Source organism: Melanerpes formicivorus, unplaced genomic scaffold, assembly GCF_026170545.1.
Source record: "Melanerpes formicivorus ecotype bairdi unplaced genomic scaffold, bMelFor1.0.p_v2 SCAF_2, whole genome shotgun sequence".
In the NCBI taxonomy this organism is placed as follows: domain Eukaryota; kingdom Metazoa; phylum Chordata; class Aves; order Piciformes; family Picidae; genus Melanerpes; species Melanerpes formicivorus.
Genome location: NW_027142354.1, coordinates 53,442,202 through 53,464,081, shown reverse-complemented (window position 1 = coordinate 53,464,081; position 21,880 = coordinate 53,442,202). Strand labels below are relative to the sequence as shown.

The 21,880-nt window shown below is 41.4% G+C and overlaps 1 protein-coding gene across 6 annotated transcripts in view; it reads right to left on the bottom strand.

Annotated features, from left to right (window-relative positions):
* The window catches only part of EBF1 (EBF transcription factor 1), a 288,454-nt gene that overhangs the window by 101,331 nt on the left and 165,243 nt on the right, over positions 1 to 21,880 (bottom strand). For 4 of the 6 annotated variants that reach the window (XM_068161413.1, XM_068161422.1, XM_068161387.1 and 1 more), the window contains exons 7-8: positions 9,815 to 9,896; positions 975 to 1,116 (exon numbers count right to left, since the gene is read on the bottom strand). In XM_068161413.1, coding sequence (XP_068017514.1) covers positions 975 to 1,116; positions 9,815 to 9,896 — 224 coding nt within the window. The remainder of the gene's footprint in view (positions 1 to 974; positions 1,117 to 9,814; positions 9,897 to 21,880) is intronic. The other 2 variants (XM_068161431.1, XM_068161403.1) reach the window with 1 other exon arrangement.

Here is a 21,880-nt window from a genome sequence, read left to right as displayed (position 1 = left end):
TGTTTTGTTTTTCAGTAGTAGTCATCAACTGAGGACAAAGAGCAAAACAAAACATTAATCAAATCCAGATTTTTCAAAGTATATTCGCACTCAACAACTCCCATCTTAAGCACCTACAGTCACCAGCAGATGTTCTCCTCCAGGACCAGCTGATCTTACAGAAAAGATTACTGTTCTCCAGGCTGCTACCTGTCACGTGCCTCCATTCTACCCTTTCTGGGGTTTCCTGTCTTTTTGGGAAAGCCAGACAAATTGCCTTGCACCATTTCTCCTTCAGTCACTTCAGCAAAATAAGCTAGATTGGCAAAGAGCTGCTATTTAAATTGTTTAACTCAAATGAACTTCTTTGGACTGAAGGAGACTAGGGAGCAATCAGACAACCATCTTAGCTGGCATGTCCATGGTGGAGAATAGCCTGCAGCAAGGAAGAGAGACAAGCAGCTGTGGCATGCAGAGAAGAGCAACTTCCTCAGCTGGCACAGATGGAGCCAGAAGAGAACATTCGTCCATGGCTTGAGTAAGCAGATGGATTTCCAAAAGGCCTCTCTGCTTTTATTTAGGGCAATCCAAAGGAACAGCTGGATCTCTTAGAGAGCTCGGCACTCTATAGATAGAAGAAATCCAATCTGAAATTTGGGTGCTGAAGCACTCCAGAAAATATGTAACATCCTTTTAGATGCACAGTCAAAAATAAAGGCAATTTGGGAAAAAAAGACAGCCTCCAATTTTGGGTGCAACTGAAAAAACCCAGAGAAATCAGCAGACTTCACAGACACTCTGGACAGGCTCTGCACCCATGTTTGCTTACTGGTTTGTCATTTCACTCCATTTAGTGCTGACTGCTCTCTTTTAACATATCTGGTTCCCAAAGGCATAAACTGTTCAGGACAATTTCCAACCAGTAGCCAGAGACACAACGCAAATAAATGCACATTTAAAGGAGCAATGCCAACCAATGAAAATGATATGCCTACCATGTTCCAGATAAGAAGGCGTACCTTCCGAGGGATCGAGTCTTCGAGCTCTCCGCCCGTGCTTGGAATTGTTGTGTACAAACATATTGTCCGACACTGCCAACACATGGCCATCAACATTGACTGTTGTAGACACCACAACCTGCAAGCACAAGAGCAAAATGGAGGAAAATCTGCAGATACATACATACATATATATATATATGTATGTTTTTTAAAGAAGCACAGTGTAATAAACTCAGTTAAATAAATAACAGCTGGGAGCTGTAGAAAATTGCATAGCTATTTCATATAATAACTGCTGCTTATGCTGTACAAATCCAACAAGAGACGCTATTGATGGGTGAGTCTTTGGCATCGAAAGCTTTTGATGCAGTTTTAAGTCAAATTGCAGAGTTTGTAGCTGCATAGCAGACAGCACACTGTTAACCATCATTTTAACAAGAGGATCTTTATTAAGTATTTTTTCTCCCCTATATACAAGGGCAGCTGTGTTTCACCCTAAATTATCCTTCAGTTTCCATGCTGAAGTAGAGTTGTTGCTGTTGTAAATGAGATTCAATTCAGAATAAAAGAAAACAAAAGTGTATTTTGTGAAGTTGCAATAAGAGTTGTTTCATGCCTCCCCGCCCCCCCCATCTTGTCTACCTCCCTCCCATCAGTACAGTCACTACAGGTTGTTGGACTTGCCCAAATTTCTCTCGAGCTCTATCTTGGGGAGTATGTGTAGATATGTTTGTGTACACACACTTGACAGTGGGGTCTTGATCTGGAGAACACAACCCTATTCATCCAGCATTAGAATTATTTGTATTTCTCAACTTATCTCAATGTCAACACCTAGGATTTGGTTTGAGGTGAGGGGAGGGAGACAGAGAAGCACTGCCCTGGAAGTTGGATACAACACCACTTCTCCCCAGAGCAGCCCAGGTTGGGAAGAGAAGCCAAACCAGCAGGAGCAAACAGGTAAGGGTTGGGTCCAGAGTAGAAGATCCAAGTGCTCAGAGATGTCCAGAAGGATCTCTCAACCTTGAGGCTCAGCAGGCACTATCCTATAGAAAAACCCTGTCCTGGCTAAGGGTGGCATTGTGGAGGAAAGGGAGCAAGTTCCTGACAATGCTGGGAGATCATCATGCCGAGAGCCCTCCCACCCCACTCAGACCAAGTGACCTCATAGCCTGTCTGTCTTTCATTCCCCTCCCACGGTCTTTTCCCACTAAAGTATGGCATTCCCAGGGTTTTGCCTCAGCCAAAGATTTGGCCTTCAGCTGGCAGCTGGTTTGCCAGAAGCACGCACTGCCTTCAAGAACTTTGACTAAAACAATGAGAAGAGAAATGACCTACACTTCTCCTTACATTAAAGAGGCAAAGGGATTAAAAACTGAAACCCACAGAGATATGTTTATTCATGTGACCTCTTACAACCAAATATAATAATTGTCTGTTAATTGCAGTTTCAGCTCCCACCTCATGCTTCGACATGTGAAACAGCAATCAGCAGCTCCTGTTTAATCCACCTATTATGTTGACTAATTAACTTTGCTCGACAGTTTATTTCTTCCTCCATTATCAGCCCCTGTCAGCCGCAAGCACACTGCCGCAAAGGGGGACCTCAGCCCTTTTGATTGATCACCGATAGATTGACATGCAGATTAATTTAATTAGAATCACCTCACTTGAGAAATGAAAGACAATGGCAAGGGGGCTAATAGATCTGCTCTTATAATGAGGCAAGCCTCCAGAGCCACAGCAGAGGATTTCTGATTTATTTTGCTGAATTCCCCAGTTGCTCTGAAAGGCTCTTGCTTTAATTGTTCTTGGTTTTGAGAGGCTTTAGCCTCTGAAGAGGTGAAATGCTTTACAAGGATTGGCAAACATTGCTTCAACTCTCTCAGGAAGCTGCTGCCTCTCAAAGTTGGTCAAATGGGGACACTTAAAGGATCGCTTACAACAATTCAATTTCATCACTTGATCTGGCTCTTAAAAAAAAATAAAATAGAAAGTTAAAGAAAAAAAATTTCCACATATTTCTGCCCACTGATTAAAATTCTTGAAAATATAAAGTAAGCAAAGCTGCTAAACTGCTCACAGCTAATCCTGAAGTCTTTGTCTTTAAAAAAGAGGAATACAAATGAGAATATTTACATCTAAAGGATCCTCAAACCACCCCTCAGAATGGCATTCCTGGCAATGGATTTCTGTTCGTGTTTTAAGTGAAAGATATTGAAATACAGAATAAATGATTCAAGAGCTCTTACAGATGGAAATTTGGAAAAAAGAAAGTGCCAAACACCACAGGTAAGTTTCTCTGAAATCAAACTAAGGGGGGGAAAAAAAAAAACCCAAGCCCTATATATAAAATTCCAAAAGGGATTTCAGAAGTAATTTATCCTTTGCATTCCTGAGGGATAGAATAAAGTTTATGATATTCTCAATAAAATATGATCTTACAGTAAGTGGCTCAGGGTTTGCAATCTTATTTGTGCACTTGCAACCACTGTAAATTCTTTGCAACTGGGATTTTGAGCCAAATCCTTAGCTGGCATTGCCTGTCACAGCTGCATGATTTATGCCAGCTCCTTATCTTCTTCTATGGTTCTGCTTAGATGAATATGAAAATTAAAACTATTATAATTAATAACAATGGCTACAACACAAAATATTTTCTCCAGTCCTAACCTCATGTAGGTACACACAGATTTCCCACTGCACAGCACCAATCCTGTGCTGAAACCCCAGACATTTTAAGGTTCCTAGAAACAGGATTCCAGAAAAATAACGGGTCCAGATCAATAACAGCAAGGTAGGTCTCAAATCAGTGAAAATCATGCACACAACTCTCTGCCAGCAGACAAGCACCTTAGTAGGGAAGAACTCAAGGAGAGAACCTTGCAAGGTCAGTTCTACAGGAGTAAATCTGCATTTAAATTTCCCTCCCACCCCCCAGGTTTCCAAAACTGTTAATGCAACGTACTTTGAATTACTTAAGAGTATCTTCCTACCTACCTCCCAAACACAGTTTGATTTACTACAAAGAGACCACATTGGTATGGTTCCTCAGTGTCACTCACAGAAGAAACTATAAAAGGAATCCCCTAGAGAAACTGTTTCCAGTCTCAGGAAATGCAGAAAAAAAAAAAAAGGAAGGGGGGAAAAAAAAAAAAAAAGTGGTTACTCTTATGCATATTTCTGAGAAAAAAAATAATGATAGTGCACCTGTGAGAAACAGCACAGGCTGGCCAGGCAGAGAGGGACCTGGGGGTACTGGTCGATGGTAGGCTGAACATGAGCCTGCAGTGTGCCCAGGTGGTCAAAAGGGCCAATGGCATCCTAGCCTGTATCAGGAACAGTGTGGCCAGCAGGAGCAGGGAGGTCATTCTGCCCCTGTACACTGCACTGGTTAGGCCACACCTTGAGTCCTGTGCCCAGTTCTGGGCCCCTCAGTTTAGGAAAGATGTTGAGTTGCTACAACATGTCCAGAGAAGGGCAACAAAGTTGGTGAGGGTTTTGGAGCACAAGCCCTATGAGGAGAGGCTGAGGGAGCTGGGCTTGATTAGCCTGGAGAAGAGGAGGCTCAGGGAAGAACTTATTGCTCTCTACAACTACCTGAAGGGAGGTTGTAGACAGGCAGGGGCTGGTCTCTTCTCCCAGGCAACCAGCACCAGAACAAGAGGACACAGTCTGAAGCTGTGCCAGGGGAGGTTCAGACTGGATGTTAGGAAGAAATTCTTCACAGACTGAGTGATTGCCCATTGGAATGGGCTGCCCAGGGAGATGGTGGAGTCACCATCATGGGGGATGTTTAGGATGAGACTTGATAAGGTGCTTGGTTGCATGGTTTAGTTGGTTGGGTGGTGTTGGATGATAGGTTGGATGCGATGATAGGGAAGGTCTCTTCCAACCTGGTTTATTCCATTCTACTCTATTCTTTAAATGGAAAATCTCATTAATACAGGAACACTAAATATGCACTGCACTAACAAAACAGTAATGTCCCTATTTAATATCGGAGAAAAGATGCACCATGAATATTGTGTGCCACAGCTACATACCCGAATAGCTACAGAGCGCTTACACACTTGAAAGTTCTGCTCATATTCTTTAATCTAAAACAAAATAAAAATACTACACTCTCCTCATTTTGATTTGGAAATGACTGGGATATGTTCAAGTAAAAGCACATGCTAAAACTAATTTGTGGAGAAACCATAAAATCAGGGAGAAAGGAGAGCCAAAGTCTATGTGGAATGGGCACGGAGGCATCCTAAAACACAGACCATAGCAAGAGGGAATGGCTCACTACAGTTTAATAAGTGATTAATGAGGTGCTGACACATTAATGTAAGCACAGGGACAACCGGGTCTGCCAAATCTCAAACCTTTCCAAATTTTGTCAACAAAACACAGTTTTAATTTGGGACAGGCAAACATGGAAAATGATTTTGAGCTTTAGCCCTTCATAGATTTTTTTTTTTTAATTTAAATCCTGTATCAACAGCAGGGGAGACAGAGGTATGAAAGAAACACATCACTTCACAACTTTCTTCAATGACGCTGGCGCTATTGACTGCATGAACGTATCAGGGCTCTGTGGATTATTCTGACTGCCATTAACTAGTCCAGTTTGTGAAGACTTTAGAGCTTATTAAAACAGGAAAAAAAGAATGAAAGAAAGGGGGGAAAAAAAGTATTCAGAAACCAAGAGCCTGGAGATCAAGCTATTTGTCCACGTTTAGCACTTGGCCTGTTTATTTGTTATAGTACCTCACCTAATATATCAAAATTAGGCGTTGCATGGCTCCTCATTTTTTAACCATAGCCCATTAAGCTTTGCTAACTGATTAAGGCGTAGCATGTTCCTTGTGCCTCCAGTTTTCTCCCATGCATGGTGAGGGATCTGATGTTTTTGTGATGTCTCAAGCTTTCTCTGCCTTTGTCATTGGATAACTGATTGAGATGATTTCTAGGTTTAAAGAATGTTAGGTTTAAAGAATGTCATTAGTGTTAAACCTCTAACTCGAGTGCTTGCTGCTCTTCCGAAAGCTATGCAGAAATGGCTTGAGCAACACCTTTATTTTCATCACCACTCGTGGCCTCTTTATTCTAGTAACTAAAAAAAAATCACTCAATTTAATAAGACACTTAGAAAGGTTCCAAACTTCAAGCACATAACTAGAATACATTCAGTAATTTTGCTCACATGCTCAAGGGCAGGCCGGGTGCTTAATTACCTTGTTGAATTGGGCCACAGCTCTCACTGCTATTTTTCAGCCTTTTTTTTTTTTTTCCTTGGCCTTTCCCTTCTCTAGGGATGAAGCCTTGCATGTCCAAATTCCATTATCTGGGATTCATGAAGCATCATCTCTGTCTCTTATGCAAATTTGCAATAAGACACAAGTGGCTTCAATTCAAACATGAGTGGCAGTGTCCCATGGAGGCAAACGAACAGCCTAGGCTGAGGAAGAGGTTGTGGTAACAGAATCAAGCAGCACGGCAATTTCTAAGTGACTTTCAAGGTTTTCATAATAAATGAATGTTTGGGGTTTTGTGCAATGACTCAGCCTGTAAAGTTTCCTCTAAATTAAAACTTGACATATGTCAGTTTGCAAGCAGTTGTGCTAAAACAAGAACAACAAGATAACTAGGGCACCTGGGTTTCATTAATTACAATAACACACAAAACTCCTTAGGTTGTATGAATGAGGTTTTAGAGCTGGAAAATAAAAGCTGAGCAGAGTTCACCAATGGTACCATCTACTTATTATTATTACTACTATTACTATTATTGTTACCACTAATTGGGGCACTACAGTCCATCCCACCAAGACTGATCACTTATTGTGAAGACTGCAAGCAAAACCAGACTGAACATCATCTCAGTGGTGTTTCTGGGGTTAAAAAAGGTAAGGATAGACAAAAGTGGCAATATGTGGTATCACCAAATGCTTTGTGCAATTGGGCTGATGAAAGAGAGATGAAATTATTTTCTCAGGGAGAAGCAGGGACTTTGTAACACAACTGAACACTAAGCCCAGCTGCCTTGAGTCCCTTCACGTATATGACTTCTCCTCTCTGACTGTCTCCTTCTGCTAATAGAGACACAACCAACACAGCCAAAGCCAGCACTGCTGCAGCACACACTTTTGCTGGCACTCAGCACTGCTCCAGTTGTCACATGCCTGAAAATCTCAGATATGCAGAGAAATATATTTCCTTCCAGACCCACAACATCATTTATGTTAAGCTTATCACATTGCTGCATTTGTAGGCAAAGTTCAGTATAAAACTTCCTATTTCATTTCTGTCCATGAGTCTGAATGAAGTTTCACACACAGGTTGCCCAGATCAATGCATACTATTCCTCTTCCCTGTCATTTCTTGACCTCTCTTTTGTACCATATGATAATCACAATACCTTACTGCAGGGGGGGAGAGGGGAGAATCTACTAAGAAATGAAATTTACTACAGGGCTACTCCTTAGTACAAGCCTCATGATCCTTCCTGGCCCTTCACTGTTTCTCCCACCAAAACCACAATCTGCATTCTAATAACTCCAAGCAACTTTCGGGGACTGATCAAAGAGAGACCATGGCCAAAAGCTGAATACGTCTCCAGACTGATTAACAGTCCAGAATGAAGTAATGGAAGGGGAAGTTTCCATTTTTATTCTTTTTTAACAATTTTTTTTTAAAGTATGCTACTAATTTAAAAGTATCTAGAAATACCTTACTTCTTATGTTTTTTAACCAGAACTTTGGCATAATTAATGGAGACCCTCTAAGTCTGTGGCAACTCTTCAAACACAACTGATAGCAAACCCTTCACTGACTTCACAGGATCCTAGATTTCACTTGGTTACTACACAACATTGTCTCAAACGTCTGGGTGCATCATATTATTGAGATACTATGTTCTTGTTTGGTCCTTTTCACGCCAAGTAATGACCAATGAAGCCTGGACTCTGTAGAGGCTGGATGCTTTATTTAAAGACATTTATTGCTAAAAGAGCAACAAGTTCAGAATTCTTTTTCCTAAGAAAAAAGAAGAAAATAAAGAGAGAGAGAGAGGGAACAGAAAAGAAACAAAAGGAACTGTTGTAAAACAATGAGGCTGGACGCTTAGCAGAAAGCTGTGAGCTTCAATAGCACCCTGTATCACAGGATGAGTGGCTCACTCGGCTGAAAGTGATTAATTTCTTGAAAATGCTAAGGTCACACTAATTGACATGACCTGTGTAATTAAGCAGTCTCTGTTTACACACGGAAAGCTCAACTGCTGTGAAGCTGGGTTTGTATGACAGAATGTCTTTACAAGTCAAGAGATCAACAACCTTTCCTATGTCCTACCTACTCGCCGACACAGACTCCTGATTGCTGTTCTGAGGGAACATGCAAAGGCATTACCATATGAAAATCAGCCTCAAGCCTGGATGAGCACAAACCCAGCAGAGTGTACATGTTGTGAAGCAAGCTCTGACAGGCCCCAAGGGTGATTGCTTGGCTTAAATCCCTGTGCTGGTGAGAGTCCTTTTTCCACTTTCTCCTTCAGCGATAATGCCCTCTCAAATCACAGGAGAAACATGATGGCAGGAGGAGGGTGGAGTGAGAAGCCGAGGGCTCTGCCATGCTAATGCTAGCTCTTATCCTGATTAATTGAATCCCTGTGGCCACATCTCTTCAATTCTGCACTTCTGTGCTCAGAGGGGCAAAAAAACACTCTCCTGTCTTCCAGCATTATTGCAATTAAGCAGTTCAACAAAAGACATATGTTCTACATATAAATAATATTGCCATTTACACAGCATTTAGCACTTTCATTTAAATGTAACAATGCCAGAAAAGAAGCAAACAAGATCTTGAGCTACTGTCTTTTGGAATTGTCTTCCTCCAGAGACCCATGTAGTCTATGGGACAGATCTCATGTTTCTTCTCAGAAGCCTGAGGCAAATCCCCATTGATAGACTGTATCATGCTTTCTCCCTGGGCCACATACACGACTGCCATCAAAAGAGAAGGTCTTGTGCTCTCTACCCCATATTTTTGTTCAGCATATATTCAGGTAAAGCATTATTGGCATAGTAAAAGCACCCCAGCTTCAACAAAAGTGTTGAAGCAGCTATTTCTGAGTATTACCATCACACTATTCTGCTGCCATCACTGGGGAAGGGAAGAAGAGACCATCTGCCCTGGGGAGAGTGCTGCACTTGATCCCAGAAGTAGTCATGGACATAGGCACAGCATAAAAAGATGTACAATTCCCAAACCCTACTGCCATGTGCCACAACAGTGGGCAAGTGCAAAATATCTCAAGAAAGATACAGCCAATGGTAGGGTTTTTTTTTCCATGTACTGCTACAGGGATGGACCTTCATCCCATTGATGCACATTTATGAGTCTCTAATGCTGCTGAAGAGTAACTGCTGAAGTGTAGTCACTAGCCTGACTGTATGAATTGCTCTTATACCCTCCTTTGTACCTTCCAATAAACATGGAGCTCACTCCATTTTATATGAAGACAAATAGTTCCCCAGGCAGAAGGGAGTATCTCAGAGGAGAGCAGAGCAGACCCACAACTTAAAACAACAGTGAGGTCATTTTGGTTTTTCCATCTTATGCTTTCACTTGCTGTGGACATGACATTATCTTCATGAGTTCTCTTGTCCAGAGCAAGAAAACCCAACTACTTCCTGACAATTCTGCTGTGACAAGGAGTCCTCAGGCAATATTTTTTGACCTTATGTTTTTAGCATCTTCCAGTGAATTACTAGGTTAGTTTGGGTCAAAGTACTTCTGTCCTTAACAGCTGCTGACTTTTAAAGGAGGAAGCGTGTCCGACTGACCTGGAATCGACGCATGTCTCGAGGGTTTCCTGCATTTTTTAGGCAATTTTGGTTACATTTGAGGAAAAATTTCAAGAAGAACCTGTGGAGAAAGAGAAATGGACATTAACATCTAATAAACAACACCACGTAACATCTGCATATCTGGTCCAGCAAAGCCTCATCTAAACTAGTATTCCCAACTCAGACAAATCATCCCATTGGCCATCCACAGAAGGAGCAGAGCTTGCATAGGCTCCAACCCAGCAAAAGGTGCAAGCATGCCCTGAACATTTAAGTATGAAATTAATAGATCTGTTGTGTCAGAGCCACTAAAGTTTGCAGAGTCAATCCCTCTGTCACCAATGGCCAACCTCACTGTGCCAACCACAGAAGCAGAGGAAGTAAGAGACATCTATTTCAGCACAGCAAAAAGAGGGCAGAAAAGTGCCAGCCAAGAAATTTTCCATATAAATGGGGTTTCTTTTTACAAGTTCAGTCATGTGCAAATTGTGATTTATTACAAAAATACTGAAAGTGTTCTAGACAGTTGAAATCTCCTTCTCACAATTAAACCCAGTTTGTACATAAAATTAATGCTCAAAGAGTGGTTAGCAAGAGAACCAAAACCCGGAGAGGAGAAGGGAGGAAGTCTTGGTTAAAAGACTGACTTCCAAGAAATATGAATTATTTTCAATTCAGTCTATTTCCTGGCCATACACAGTTCACTGAAGTGGCTATATGACCCCAACATATATCTCTAAGAAAAGACATTGCATTTTACAAAGCCAAAGGAAAAAAGCAAACATTTCATTGAAAATATTTCCCCTTCACTGCTATGCACCAGTGGACTGTAAACTCATAAAGACAAGTCAATGAATAATAGTGGGTCTCAGATTCCAGGCTTCCTCCCCAAGAGCCAAAGTTTATCAGCCTTTTGTCCAAAATAAACTACAGACTAAGGTCTACTAAAGATCAACCGTGCAAAACTTAATCCTACAGCAAGTTTAAAACCTAACACAGCCAGGCAGAGCAGCATTACGCTTGCAGTAACCATTAGTTGACTAAGCAGAAGCTAATCTGACCTCTTTTCATGCACAAAAGTGGGGCAAGGGATTGTTTGATCCTGATTTACTTTAAATCAGAAAGTTAACTTTTGCAAGCATCCAGCTTTTAGCACCCAAACTGAATGCTAGGTCAGCAAAATCTGCACACACTGCCACCAAGAAAGGCAAAACTGCAGGGTAAACAGCTTCAGAAAATGCTTTTTTGATGAGCAGCATTCTTTACCCTGCTCTAGTTGTGACGCCGCCCCTCAGTAAGGGAAGTTTTGGTGCTGGTTCCCCCATGCCACAAAAATCAAACTAGGCAAACGGCTGCCAGGGCAAATCAAAACTACAACGGACTGACTTCATTAAAGTAAGGTAATGAGGAGGGTTGTAAAGTGTGATGCTTGGAATTATCAAGGACTGGATCTCCTGACCCAGGAAGACCCTTCTAGGCCTGTGCTCCTGAATAAGAGCAAGCAATCAACATATAATAAACAGCCGCCGTGCTTCAACAGGGGTTTGGAGACACTCTGTTTGTTTACACTAAAATAAAGAGCAGTGTAAGTCATTACGTTTTCTCATCAAGCAGGTTCTGATACTCAATAACAGAAAGTTGGTGCTATTTGTTGTACATGTGTGTGTCTTTTTAAGCCTCTAATGGCCAGCTGTGACAGCCTGACTCAGATTGTGTAGAAGGAGCTGTCAGCACAAATCTTGGCATCTCGAATCCAGACAACTGCTTGCCACCAGGCGAGGGTTTGTACTCGTGCCAGACTGGATTTTGAGAGACAAGCAAATAGGGCATTAATTCCGCCAAAGAAAAACGAAAAGCGGGAAGAGTTCAGGATCTTACACTTGAGATGATGGCTTTCCTGTCAACAGCTCGTCATTTAGCTCAGGAGCTACAAGGGCACGGACATCAGATCCCTCTTGCCCTAAGCTGGCCCTGTCATGCGAAATGCTGGCAGGATCCAGAGACCACCCCTCTGTGTGATATTGCTTGCTGAAATAAAAAGCCTGGCCATCTGTTGGGAGGCAAAGACATCCCTGTCAGCTGGTGCCTACAGCCTCCAACAGGCCCTTATGTGGCAAAACCTCTCAGAGTGACTTACTCTTTGGGGAGAAGCCGGCACTGTCCCAGGTTTGCTGGTGGATTTTTGGCGGCTTCACCAAGTGCTGAGCCCAGCAGCTGCCCGCCCAGTCTGACACTGTGCTGGAGCAACATCTCAGCCCTAAGGGGAGCTTAGGCTGAGATGGGATAGTTAAAAGTGTCTGCACCAAAAGGTAACATCAGCCATGCAAACATAGGAAGCACTGGGCAATGGGGGTTGGTGGGTTGACCCAAGGACCCCAAAAGAGATGAAAAGTTCTTTGTGAAGCTTTCCAGAGAAACACCAGCCTTCCCTTCTCTTACAAAGTCTAAACTCATGTCAGTAAAAAGGCTTGGAAAATCACTGTGAAATCAAAGATTTAGCTTTTGGGGTCTGCAAAGTAAGCCAAAGTTTCAAAGTCTAACTCCATCTGCACTGTGCTGTCGCCTCCAAATTCTACAGAAATTTTACTAAAATAAACTGCAGAAGAAATGAAGCTCATCTATTTAAACCTACCAAAAAACCTCAGGCAAGCAAGCAAGCAAACAAAACTTATTTCAAATTAAATCAACTCCAGACAAAAAAAAAAGTTATAAAAAGCAGTACTTTCAGAGGAACTTTCAAGACCCTACCTAAGCTTACACAGCCAAGTTCACTCACTGCATTTTAAGTTAAAAGTCGCCAGCTTACAGAACACATTCTGCCAAGTGCCATATTTTTATTCCACTGAAAGACAAAAACAAACTATAGGCTGCACTTTGTTTTGGAACACACCAGAGCTGGAGTCCCCCTGGCTACAAGAAAGCATCCCACACTCAACCAGGCAAGAACCGAGCGGCTCCCGAGTTGGCAGGGTGCGTGTCGGCCGACAGCCTGCCCCCAGGCATGGCAGGAAGGTGGGGCAGAAGAGACTAAAGCAAGGGTAGAGTGGGGCAGTTTGATTCAGGGGGTTCAGCCCCATCTCTCCGTCCCTGGCTTTAAATCACTTGTTGAAGTGCCTTCTTCACCTCAAGCCTGGTCCTGCCAGCCTTGCTCATTAACAGCACTCCACTCTGCAAATATTTCTGATTTAGATTGACAGGACTGTGCCAGGACAGGAGCCAACAGAGCTGAGCTCTTTGTAAGTAGAATTTCCATCCCTGTTTGTTTGCATCTAACTTCTTCACAGTGGGATTTTTTTTTCACTTCCAACTTTCTCCACATTTGGCAGGGCTGTATAGCACTAATGCTAACCACAGAGGGTAGATAGCATTAATACAAACCACTGGGGACTAAAATTCATTCCCCAAATGAAAAAAAAAAAAATTAAATGCAAAACACAAGAGCATCAATAAAATCTTCAACTTTCTCCCAAACTTATTTGATTGCTGAACACCAGCTTTGCTGCCACACAAGACTGAAGTTATCAATTACACTTATTGTCACCACTGAAGTTGTAGTATTTCCCATGAATAAAACAAACCATATTTTCTGACTCCCATCTTGTCTACTAACTGGTGTGAAGAGCATTTGTCCATATGGAGCAGAGAAACAGCTCCATGCACATCAGCTCAGGTCCAGAAACAAGCAAACTTTTATAAAGCTCTTGAATTGACTGGCTTACATTGTTTTTAAACCAAAGGACTCTCTGCTTCACCCCTTACCCCACAGAGACATGGCTGGAGGATATAGGAGTGCAGTTTTGAAGCAAACCAGTTCATTTTTGATCAAATTTGGATGTGCTGAGACGCAGCTCAGTGCAGGCTGAAAAAAAAACTACTCAAAGAGGGAAGTTGTTGAGCAGTTAATCCATGCCACGGCACTGTGCTACTACAAATCTGTAAGTAACTGTGATGACCAATGTATAAATACGACCTCCAGTTAAACACAAGCCTCCAGTCTGAATCAAGTCCCAAGTTAAGAGGAACTTCTGTCTGCCAGGAAGAATCTCTAACATTATTGGCTCTTCTGGGAGTGTTATCTCATTTTCTCACAATTCAGTACAAAATCTCTTTTTGGAGGTAATAAATTTTTTTATCCAAGAAAACTGTTGTGCCCTCAGAAAGATTTTGGTGTCAGCAGAACTATGCTCTCACCATTATCCTCCTCTTTCTGCTTGCAAAGGGCTCTTACTTCAGTCCAGTCTGAGCTCCCTAGTTGGGCTGATGCCTGCACTGCTACTGCTACTTCTAACTCCTGACACTAGCTCCCTCTTCACTGCTGCTCATTCCATCCTCTGATTCCCTTCATTTAGTTGAAGGATCTTGTAAGCACACTGCCAGCTGGAGTCACTCCACTTGTATAAAAGAGTCCCTGCCACTCATCACTGGCCACCTTGTCCATCACACTGCAAATCCTTTGGGTTTGTGCAGCACCCTCCCCAGCAGCATCCTGCTCTGTCACTGCTAACTACCACAGTGACTTAAGTTAAATAAAGAGCAGAAATGGAAATACTAGCAATAAAGATGTAAAAGGATTTTGTCCTCCTACTTCCCTTGCCACTGTAAATTAATACTCAAGTTTATTAAAAATAAATGAAGGGTTAAATAAAAGACAGCAACTTCTGACATGATCTAGGCTGTCTCTTCTGTCACTCCCCTGAAGGAAATTTAAAGGAACTCAAACACGAAGGCTCAGCAGTAGGATTTTCTTGCCATTGCCACAATAAATATGTCTGTGGAATGAGAAAAAAAATAGTTGGAAAGAAGACCTGCTGCATTCCTGATGCTGAAGAAAAGCTTGTTTGTTCCCAATACATTGGAGAAGTTGTTCAAGAAAAGTTCATCCATGTGAAAATACGACAGCTGTCATGCTGCCAAGGTCAGCCAGACCAGTGGCTATCCAGAAAGTGAGTGCTGGTTATACAACTTAAACCTGGCTAGGGCAAACAAAATTGAGAAAATGTACCTTTTCTGAGGTGTAAATGCATTTGATAGAAGAGGGCAACTTTAGACTCCTGGCTGAAACACAGCAGTAAGTATATGTGGGGTGGCAAAATTAGTAAAACCAAAATACACGGGGCAGTGCAATAATTAGCAACCATCCATCAGATAAAAGGATTGCATGCCCATTCTGTATGACATACCAATTCAGCAGAGTACTAAATATGTGCATAAATTTAAATACACAAGCAGTACTGATGGAGACAAAGGTACTACTCACATACTTCAGTACCTCGCAGAGCCAGCTCTGTTGTCTGTTGTCTTTGGTTGTCCCCCCAGCAAAAGTGGATGCTGGCGATGTGATACTGCAAATGCAGTTGTCTCAAACAGGATCTGATGGGTATGTTAATTGGGGTGAAAATTTGGCATATCAGGAAGTGCTGAAGCCAATAGGGGGCTGAGTCCACAGGTCACCAAGAGGCACACAGTACACACACTTTAGCTGCTTCATTTGCATCTTCAGGGTTTTCTGTGTGCTTTTCACACACTTCACTCTCTCTCAATCAGTAATTTCTACTGCGCCTACTGGTAACTATATCTAGCTAGTAATTTGGCACTAAAACAAAAATATAGAGAAAAATGCATCATTTAATGCATTTTACCTGGAAAAGAAAATAACCAAAGTGTAGAAATATCCCTTTAGAAATTTCAGAAGGACAAAGCCAATGTTTTTCCCTTTCAAGATGACTTGCCCAATCAAGACTCCTAGTTTATAATGAAAAACTCTCTGGTTTTAGAAAGTTAAGCTAAAATAAAGGATTTCATTTTTTTTTCTTGACCAATATTTTCTGCAATTTTACAGCATTTTACAACTTTACTTGAAGGGAGCCCTTTTTCACTCCACTTTGCCAGAGCAGAAGTGTAAATATAGTGGAACTTCTTACACTGTAGAAAACCTAGGCTTAATGCAGCTCTACTAATGATAGTTGTTCATTGCATCAACAAAATATTGTTGCAATGCTTTAATTTTTGTTTTGTTTTTCTCTCACAGACTTTTTTGCATACAACTAACTGTTCATGCCAGGTACCCTATTCACAGAAGGGAAATTGAGACTTATATTGGTATTTACCAACAGGAGGCTTGTGCATGGAAATCAAACATAGGCATGGGGAAAAACCTCCTATTACCCACATGTTCACAGCTGGGTTTTACTTGGCTCTTTGGTCAATAAAGAGGAGTAGCTACCTTTTGTGGCATTTTTACAACAGGAAATTTATTCTACAGAAAAGAAATTAAACACCAGATATAGGCATTTAACTCTCTTCTAAACACAACCTTCTTGAATTGTCAAATATCCTAATTAAGAAAAAAAAAACAATGCCAAATCTGCTCCCCTGGATTCAGTGTTCTCACTAGATTAAAATGGAAGCAGAATCAGATCTGCATTTTGCATTTATGGGATGCTAACCAATTCACTGGGTTAAAAACAAAACAAGCCAAAAGCAAAAGCCTGGGAAGTTATTTATTTTGCTAGAAAATGCACCTCTTTCTCCTGAGCTGCAGAAAAGGCCCTAGAAAGGCAATGTGACATAGAGAATAAGCCTCAAGCAGCCAGAGTCTCTTGACTGAGATTCTTCAGGCAGCACAATAATAATAATAGAAACAGAACAGTCTACATTATTTTTGTGAACTTGTTCTGACTCCTGGAGCTAGCATTGCCAAGGTTTGCTGTTATCAATACAGTAAATATTCAGCTCAGCATCACAAACAGCTGAGGAGGCACCCACATAACCACCAAATCAGAAGGTAGGACTGCCCAAACTAGCCTTAAATTACTCATTGCTCGCTTCAGCAAGTGTTCCCAGTCACTTTTCCTCAGGTCTGTGTGTTCTGCACAGTGAAGCACAGCATATCAATTTTTCATCTTGCATCTTCTGGACTTATGTAGCTCTCTGATACTGACTTATAATGCATCAGAGAAATTTAGAGCAGTTTGGGAAAGTGCATTTGGCATTTTCTCCCATGAGTGCGTTAAAATCCCAGGGAAACTGTTTTGATTTCGTCTCCCAGCTTTTTAATAAGAAAAGAAAGAGAAAACCACCACGAAAAAAACACCAAACCAAACCAAAAACCAACATCACAAAACAGAATTAAAAATAGTCCCGAGGCAGGTTTGAGTGCTCAGTTTTCTGTAATTTAATTTTGCCCCCAGGTCTAACTTTTTAATATTTTTTTTGTTGTTGTTGCTGTTCTTAAAGTAGTGAAAATCTGAATTTTCTTCTCTCTCTTTACTTCTGGCCAGCTCTATTATCTACAATTTTTATTACATTTGAACGGCAGCTCCCTTCCTATCCTCCAAAATAAAGAAATAAATAAATAGATAGATAGAAAAGAGAAGTTGTAAGGAGTTTATGCCATCTGTGTACAGAGTACACAGAGCATATTTGGATTCTGACAGCTAGATGTGAGATAACTGAACACAGACACATCCTTTACATTACAGTGACACAAGCAGCACTGTGAGATAAGCAGCGGAGAGCACGCAGCGCACCACACACGGCGCTCTGCGCGCAGCTCCAGTTGTTAGCTTACACAGTGCAGGAGCCTCCCAGCTCTGCCTTTCTTTGCATGCCTCAAATCACAGACAATTCTTTATGAGCTGATGGGCCACTGCTCTAGCTGCAGATGTGACAGGCTTTCCAGCAGAAGAGTGCTTTATTAGCAAGTGAGTGCAGTCACATAACCAGCAGAACTTATCCTTATTTATTAAGTAAAAAACAACCAAAAAGGAACTTGATTCATTTGTTTCAGTTAAGCTATCTTGCCCTTCAATCCTTCCCCTTCTCACTCCCATTTCACTGCTCAAATACTAGGGTTTAAAAGTAGGTCAATTATTTTTATATTTTTACTGAAGATGCTAGACTTCAGTCACTGGAAAAAAAATAACCAGCTCTGTGGTCTGTCATAGTTCACACGATGCCATTGAATTAGCAGCCCTCCCAGAGTCATACTTTTGCTAAAAGAACCTCTGTTCAGTGTAAGTGGTGACAGATAACAGCATTACTGGTATTGTAATATGAGATCAGCATTTGGTTGCCTGCTTCCTCAAGGTAAACTGCTGTAACTTCAACATGGTTACCAAAAAGCATCAGCCATATCAAAGTCAGGGTATGTTAGAGAGCAAAGTTAATCCAGCCATCTGAAGCTGGTTTTCTCATAGAAAGAAGCATGGGACGCCAAACCTCATCACCTTGAGCTGAGGGTGCTGAGGACATATTTCTTTCACCAGCTTACTGAGAAAGTTACAAAGATTCACATGGTCAATATTTCATACAGCGGAAACACATTTCCCACCTTTCCCTGAATCAGGCACATGTATATTACCTGCATGTATAATAATTAACAATTCCTCAACTAACCTGACACCCATAATATCCTTAAATAACAATGAAGCAGCACTGCTACCATCTGAATCTGCTAAACCCAGAGGGGCAGGCTATGCTGAAACGTGCCCACGAGACACTGACACTGTGCAAACTCAGGAGCTCCTGACTGCATCTGTTCCACTGCCTCGGGATCATCACCAACAAGACAGACATCACAAGATGATGGGATTTACTACTAGATGGAGACCCAGGTCTCAGCTTTTGCATCACTAAATCCTCAGCAGATCTGCAACAGCAATGGACAACTTAGAAAGACATCTTTAAATCTTCTGCTCATGCAGCCCTGCTATGAAGATGAGTGGAACTTACCTCACCCCACCCACCTGAGTAATTACAGAGAAATATTTGGAAAGTGTCAATATGGAGAAAGATTGATTGCATCCCCTCCTAAGACAACCTGTGCTTCAAAAAGCAATTGAAGTGATTGCTTAAAGTAGGAGCAGTGAAAGAACTTAGGAGGGAGGAAAAAACCACCAACAATAACTTCAAGTTATTAAAGTAACTTACAAAAAGCTAACTTTAATGAATTAAAAACTAAATGAAGAAGTCAGTCAGTGTTGGTGACATAAGACAAGCTGACAGAGATTCTGCTGGGAGATGTGATTTTGCTTTTTGTAATGACCTTTTTTGGTTCTCTTGGGAAAAAAAAAAACTTCCAACAACTACAAGAAGTCTTCTAAAGAAACTAATAAAGGTAAGTCTAGAATTAGCTGCACAGGAAGAAAAAAAAAGTATACATATGTGCAAATATATATTTGGATTTATGTCAGAAAAGATCAAGCTCAGAAACGCTGTGGAAGAAAGTCAAGAATTGCCTTTAGCTTGTGCCCACAAGCTGGACATTCCATCCAGGGGTTCCCATTGTTTCATGATATTTCAGAGAATAAAGGCCTTGCTTCCTTTGCAGCAGGGAGCTCTGGCAATGAGAACGGGATCCGGAGTGGAGTTGCTATTTTGAGTGCTGGAAGGAAGCAAAGAACTGCTTTGTGGAAAGGCGTAGGCACTTCGTTTGAGCTGTGCATGTGGTGGTTCGACAGAAGATACTCCAGGGCTGTTTGAAGGGGATCCTGAAATGGCTCTAAGGGTAAAATGCTGCAGAATTTTGTGTGTGTGTACGGGCAAGCAACCCAGTCATTGTAAAATTCATTGTGAATCACCACAGAACGGGGAGACTGAAAAAGGAAAAGAGATGTGCTGCTGAAGAGGATCACAGCACCCATAATCCTAGAGATGCCACAGATAAATATTGCTACCTTCAATATAGCATTGAAAGAGCCTAATTAATCTTAGAACTAATGACCTCTGCAGCAGACATGTAGAATTCGATCATATCTGCTTATATCACAAGTTTTAGATTAAGTACTTCAGTACTTCTCAAAGCAATGGGCCTTGAATATGTAGGAAAAATGAGGGCTGATGCCCTCTCTTGTATCAGAGAGATGTGGGGAAGGGATTATAGCCTGTAGCTACAATGCTATTTTTGCACTCATCCAGGATAGTGATGTAGCTAACAAGAGGTTAACTAAATGTCCCAAAACTGTAGCAGAATTCAGATCAGCATTCTGGTGAGAAGCTATAGCTGGAGCAAGGTAAGGACCCGGGTTGGCTGTAATAAAATACATTATGCTCATGCCACTGTGTACTTTGTTGGTTGGAATTATGAGAAACAGCATATTTAGCATAGAGTTCAACAGACCAAAGACATTGTAAGGGCAGAGGCACAGCAGTAGATACCCTAGACCGGGGAGCAGGGAACAAATGTGCATTATTTTCTTTGTAAAGAAGGTGACCTCTGTGAGCAGCTTTCATGGATGTTAAAACAGCCAAGAATTGCAATCTCTCCTGAATTTCTGGATGTGTCCCTGAAATGCCTTTCTGTGTGGGATGACACCTGTGATCAATAGGATTCATACCCACAAAACACAGATCATGAGGGTTTACAAAGTCCTATGCAAGTATTGTATAATTATTTTTATTATTTTTATCACGGTAGAGGACAGGAAGGACATCATCAATGATGGGGAAAAGGTTTACAATGAGCAGTTAAGTAACCTTGCCAGCCAGTCAGGGCAGAAGGGCTCTTGTTCATCCACATCAGACCAATGAAAGTCACAATTAATTCAGCAGACTAGAAAGTGATTGCAACTTAATCTTTTAGTCTTTAACTCTATTTTATTTTGTATTGTTCTTCTTTTCGGAGCTATTTTGCCAACAACTGGCGGAGTAGAGAGGAACAGCAAAAACTTAAAGCTGCCCCACTTTAGCACCTCCCTGGAAAAAAACAACCAAACAAAACCCCAACAAACAAACCCCCCAACAATTTCTCATTAAAGCAAACACAATGAACGAATCTCACCCCAGCTCTTTCTAACTAGACAGCAGCTTAATATCACCAAGAACTCTAAATGAGTAGTGAATATTGATCATTCTTTTTTCACTCACTTCTGTAGCTCTCGCGAAGTTCCACTCAAGACCTAATTCCATAATAATTAACTTAAATGTCAAAACACTTGATCCTCTCTCTAATACACTCATATCACTAATGAAAAGGCTGAAATCCTTTAAGATGATTGGCTAAACAATGTGAACCTAGATGACAAGATCTCCGAGTTATTAATACAAACCTAGAGAAAACACGGATGTTCGTCTTCTCTAGTTAGTTGAGACTCTGGGCCCAATGTTAATGACCACAGGAAATGAAAAGACAGCCATACATCCAAAGGCTTGAGAAATCTCATTTGCTGAGCATACAACATCAAGTTCTAAATGTCTCTTTAATCTCCAAATGAAAATTAAGAGGGAGCTTGATGGAAAAAGTGTGCAGTGGCAACAACAAACTTATCAGCAGATGTGTTAGACAACATGTTAAAATACACTCACATCAACTTGTCAACAATAACCATCAACTAACAAGCAACACTGACAAAATAATACTCAGGGCTTGATTCAAAACAAAGGAGAAAATGAAGTGAAATGTACGTTATCTAAAGAAGCTGCAAGTAGCTTTGGTCTCTAGTAAATGAAATAACATTACTCCAAGTTCAGAGCTACAAATCATTCTGATTACAACCAAATGACCAAGTTTCTACCCTCAAAGGCTTTTTTCCACCATGCAGAATAACTAGGACAAATGCAAAATAATTAATGTACACATTACCTGTGTACAGCCAGATTTAGCCTTAGCACCTTGGGAGTCCTCCATCAACTTTTTGCACAGCATTAAGTTCATGGATGTAAAGAGGCAGGTTTGGCTCACTGTATTTAGGAGAGCACACGGATCCCTTCATGTAAAGAAATTCCCAATGCTCAGCACAAGCATCTAGCTGGCACTAGCAAGGACACCGAGGAGAAAACATTCATCCTTGCAGTGTTTTGGGACTTGTGATTACTACAGGTGGCTAGACACTCGACTTTGTGCCTCTCCTGAAAGACAGCACCTCTAGCAACACAGTACTCCCTAGCGTGACAACTCTTCAGTAGCATCTAAAAGGGAAACATACCTCCTACTGAGTCACCAAACACCACTTCCCACAGTAGTGAGGCTTTTCCTTACTTCTTTTCAAATACAAATTGTCAGTCTGGCAATGCTGTGCCAATAACTCCAGGTGCTTTCACTCTTGTATATTCTGAAGGTTGCTT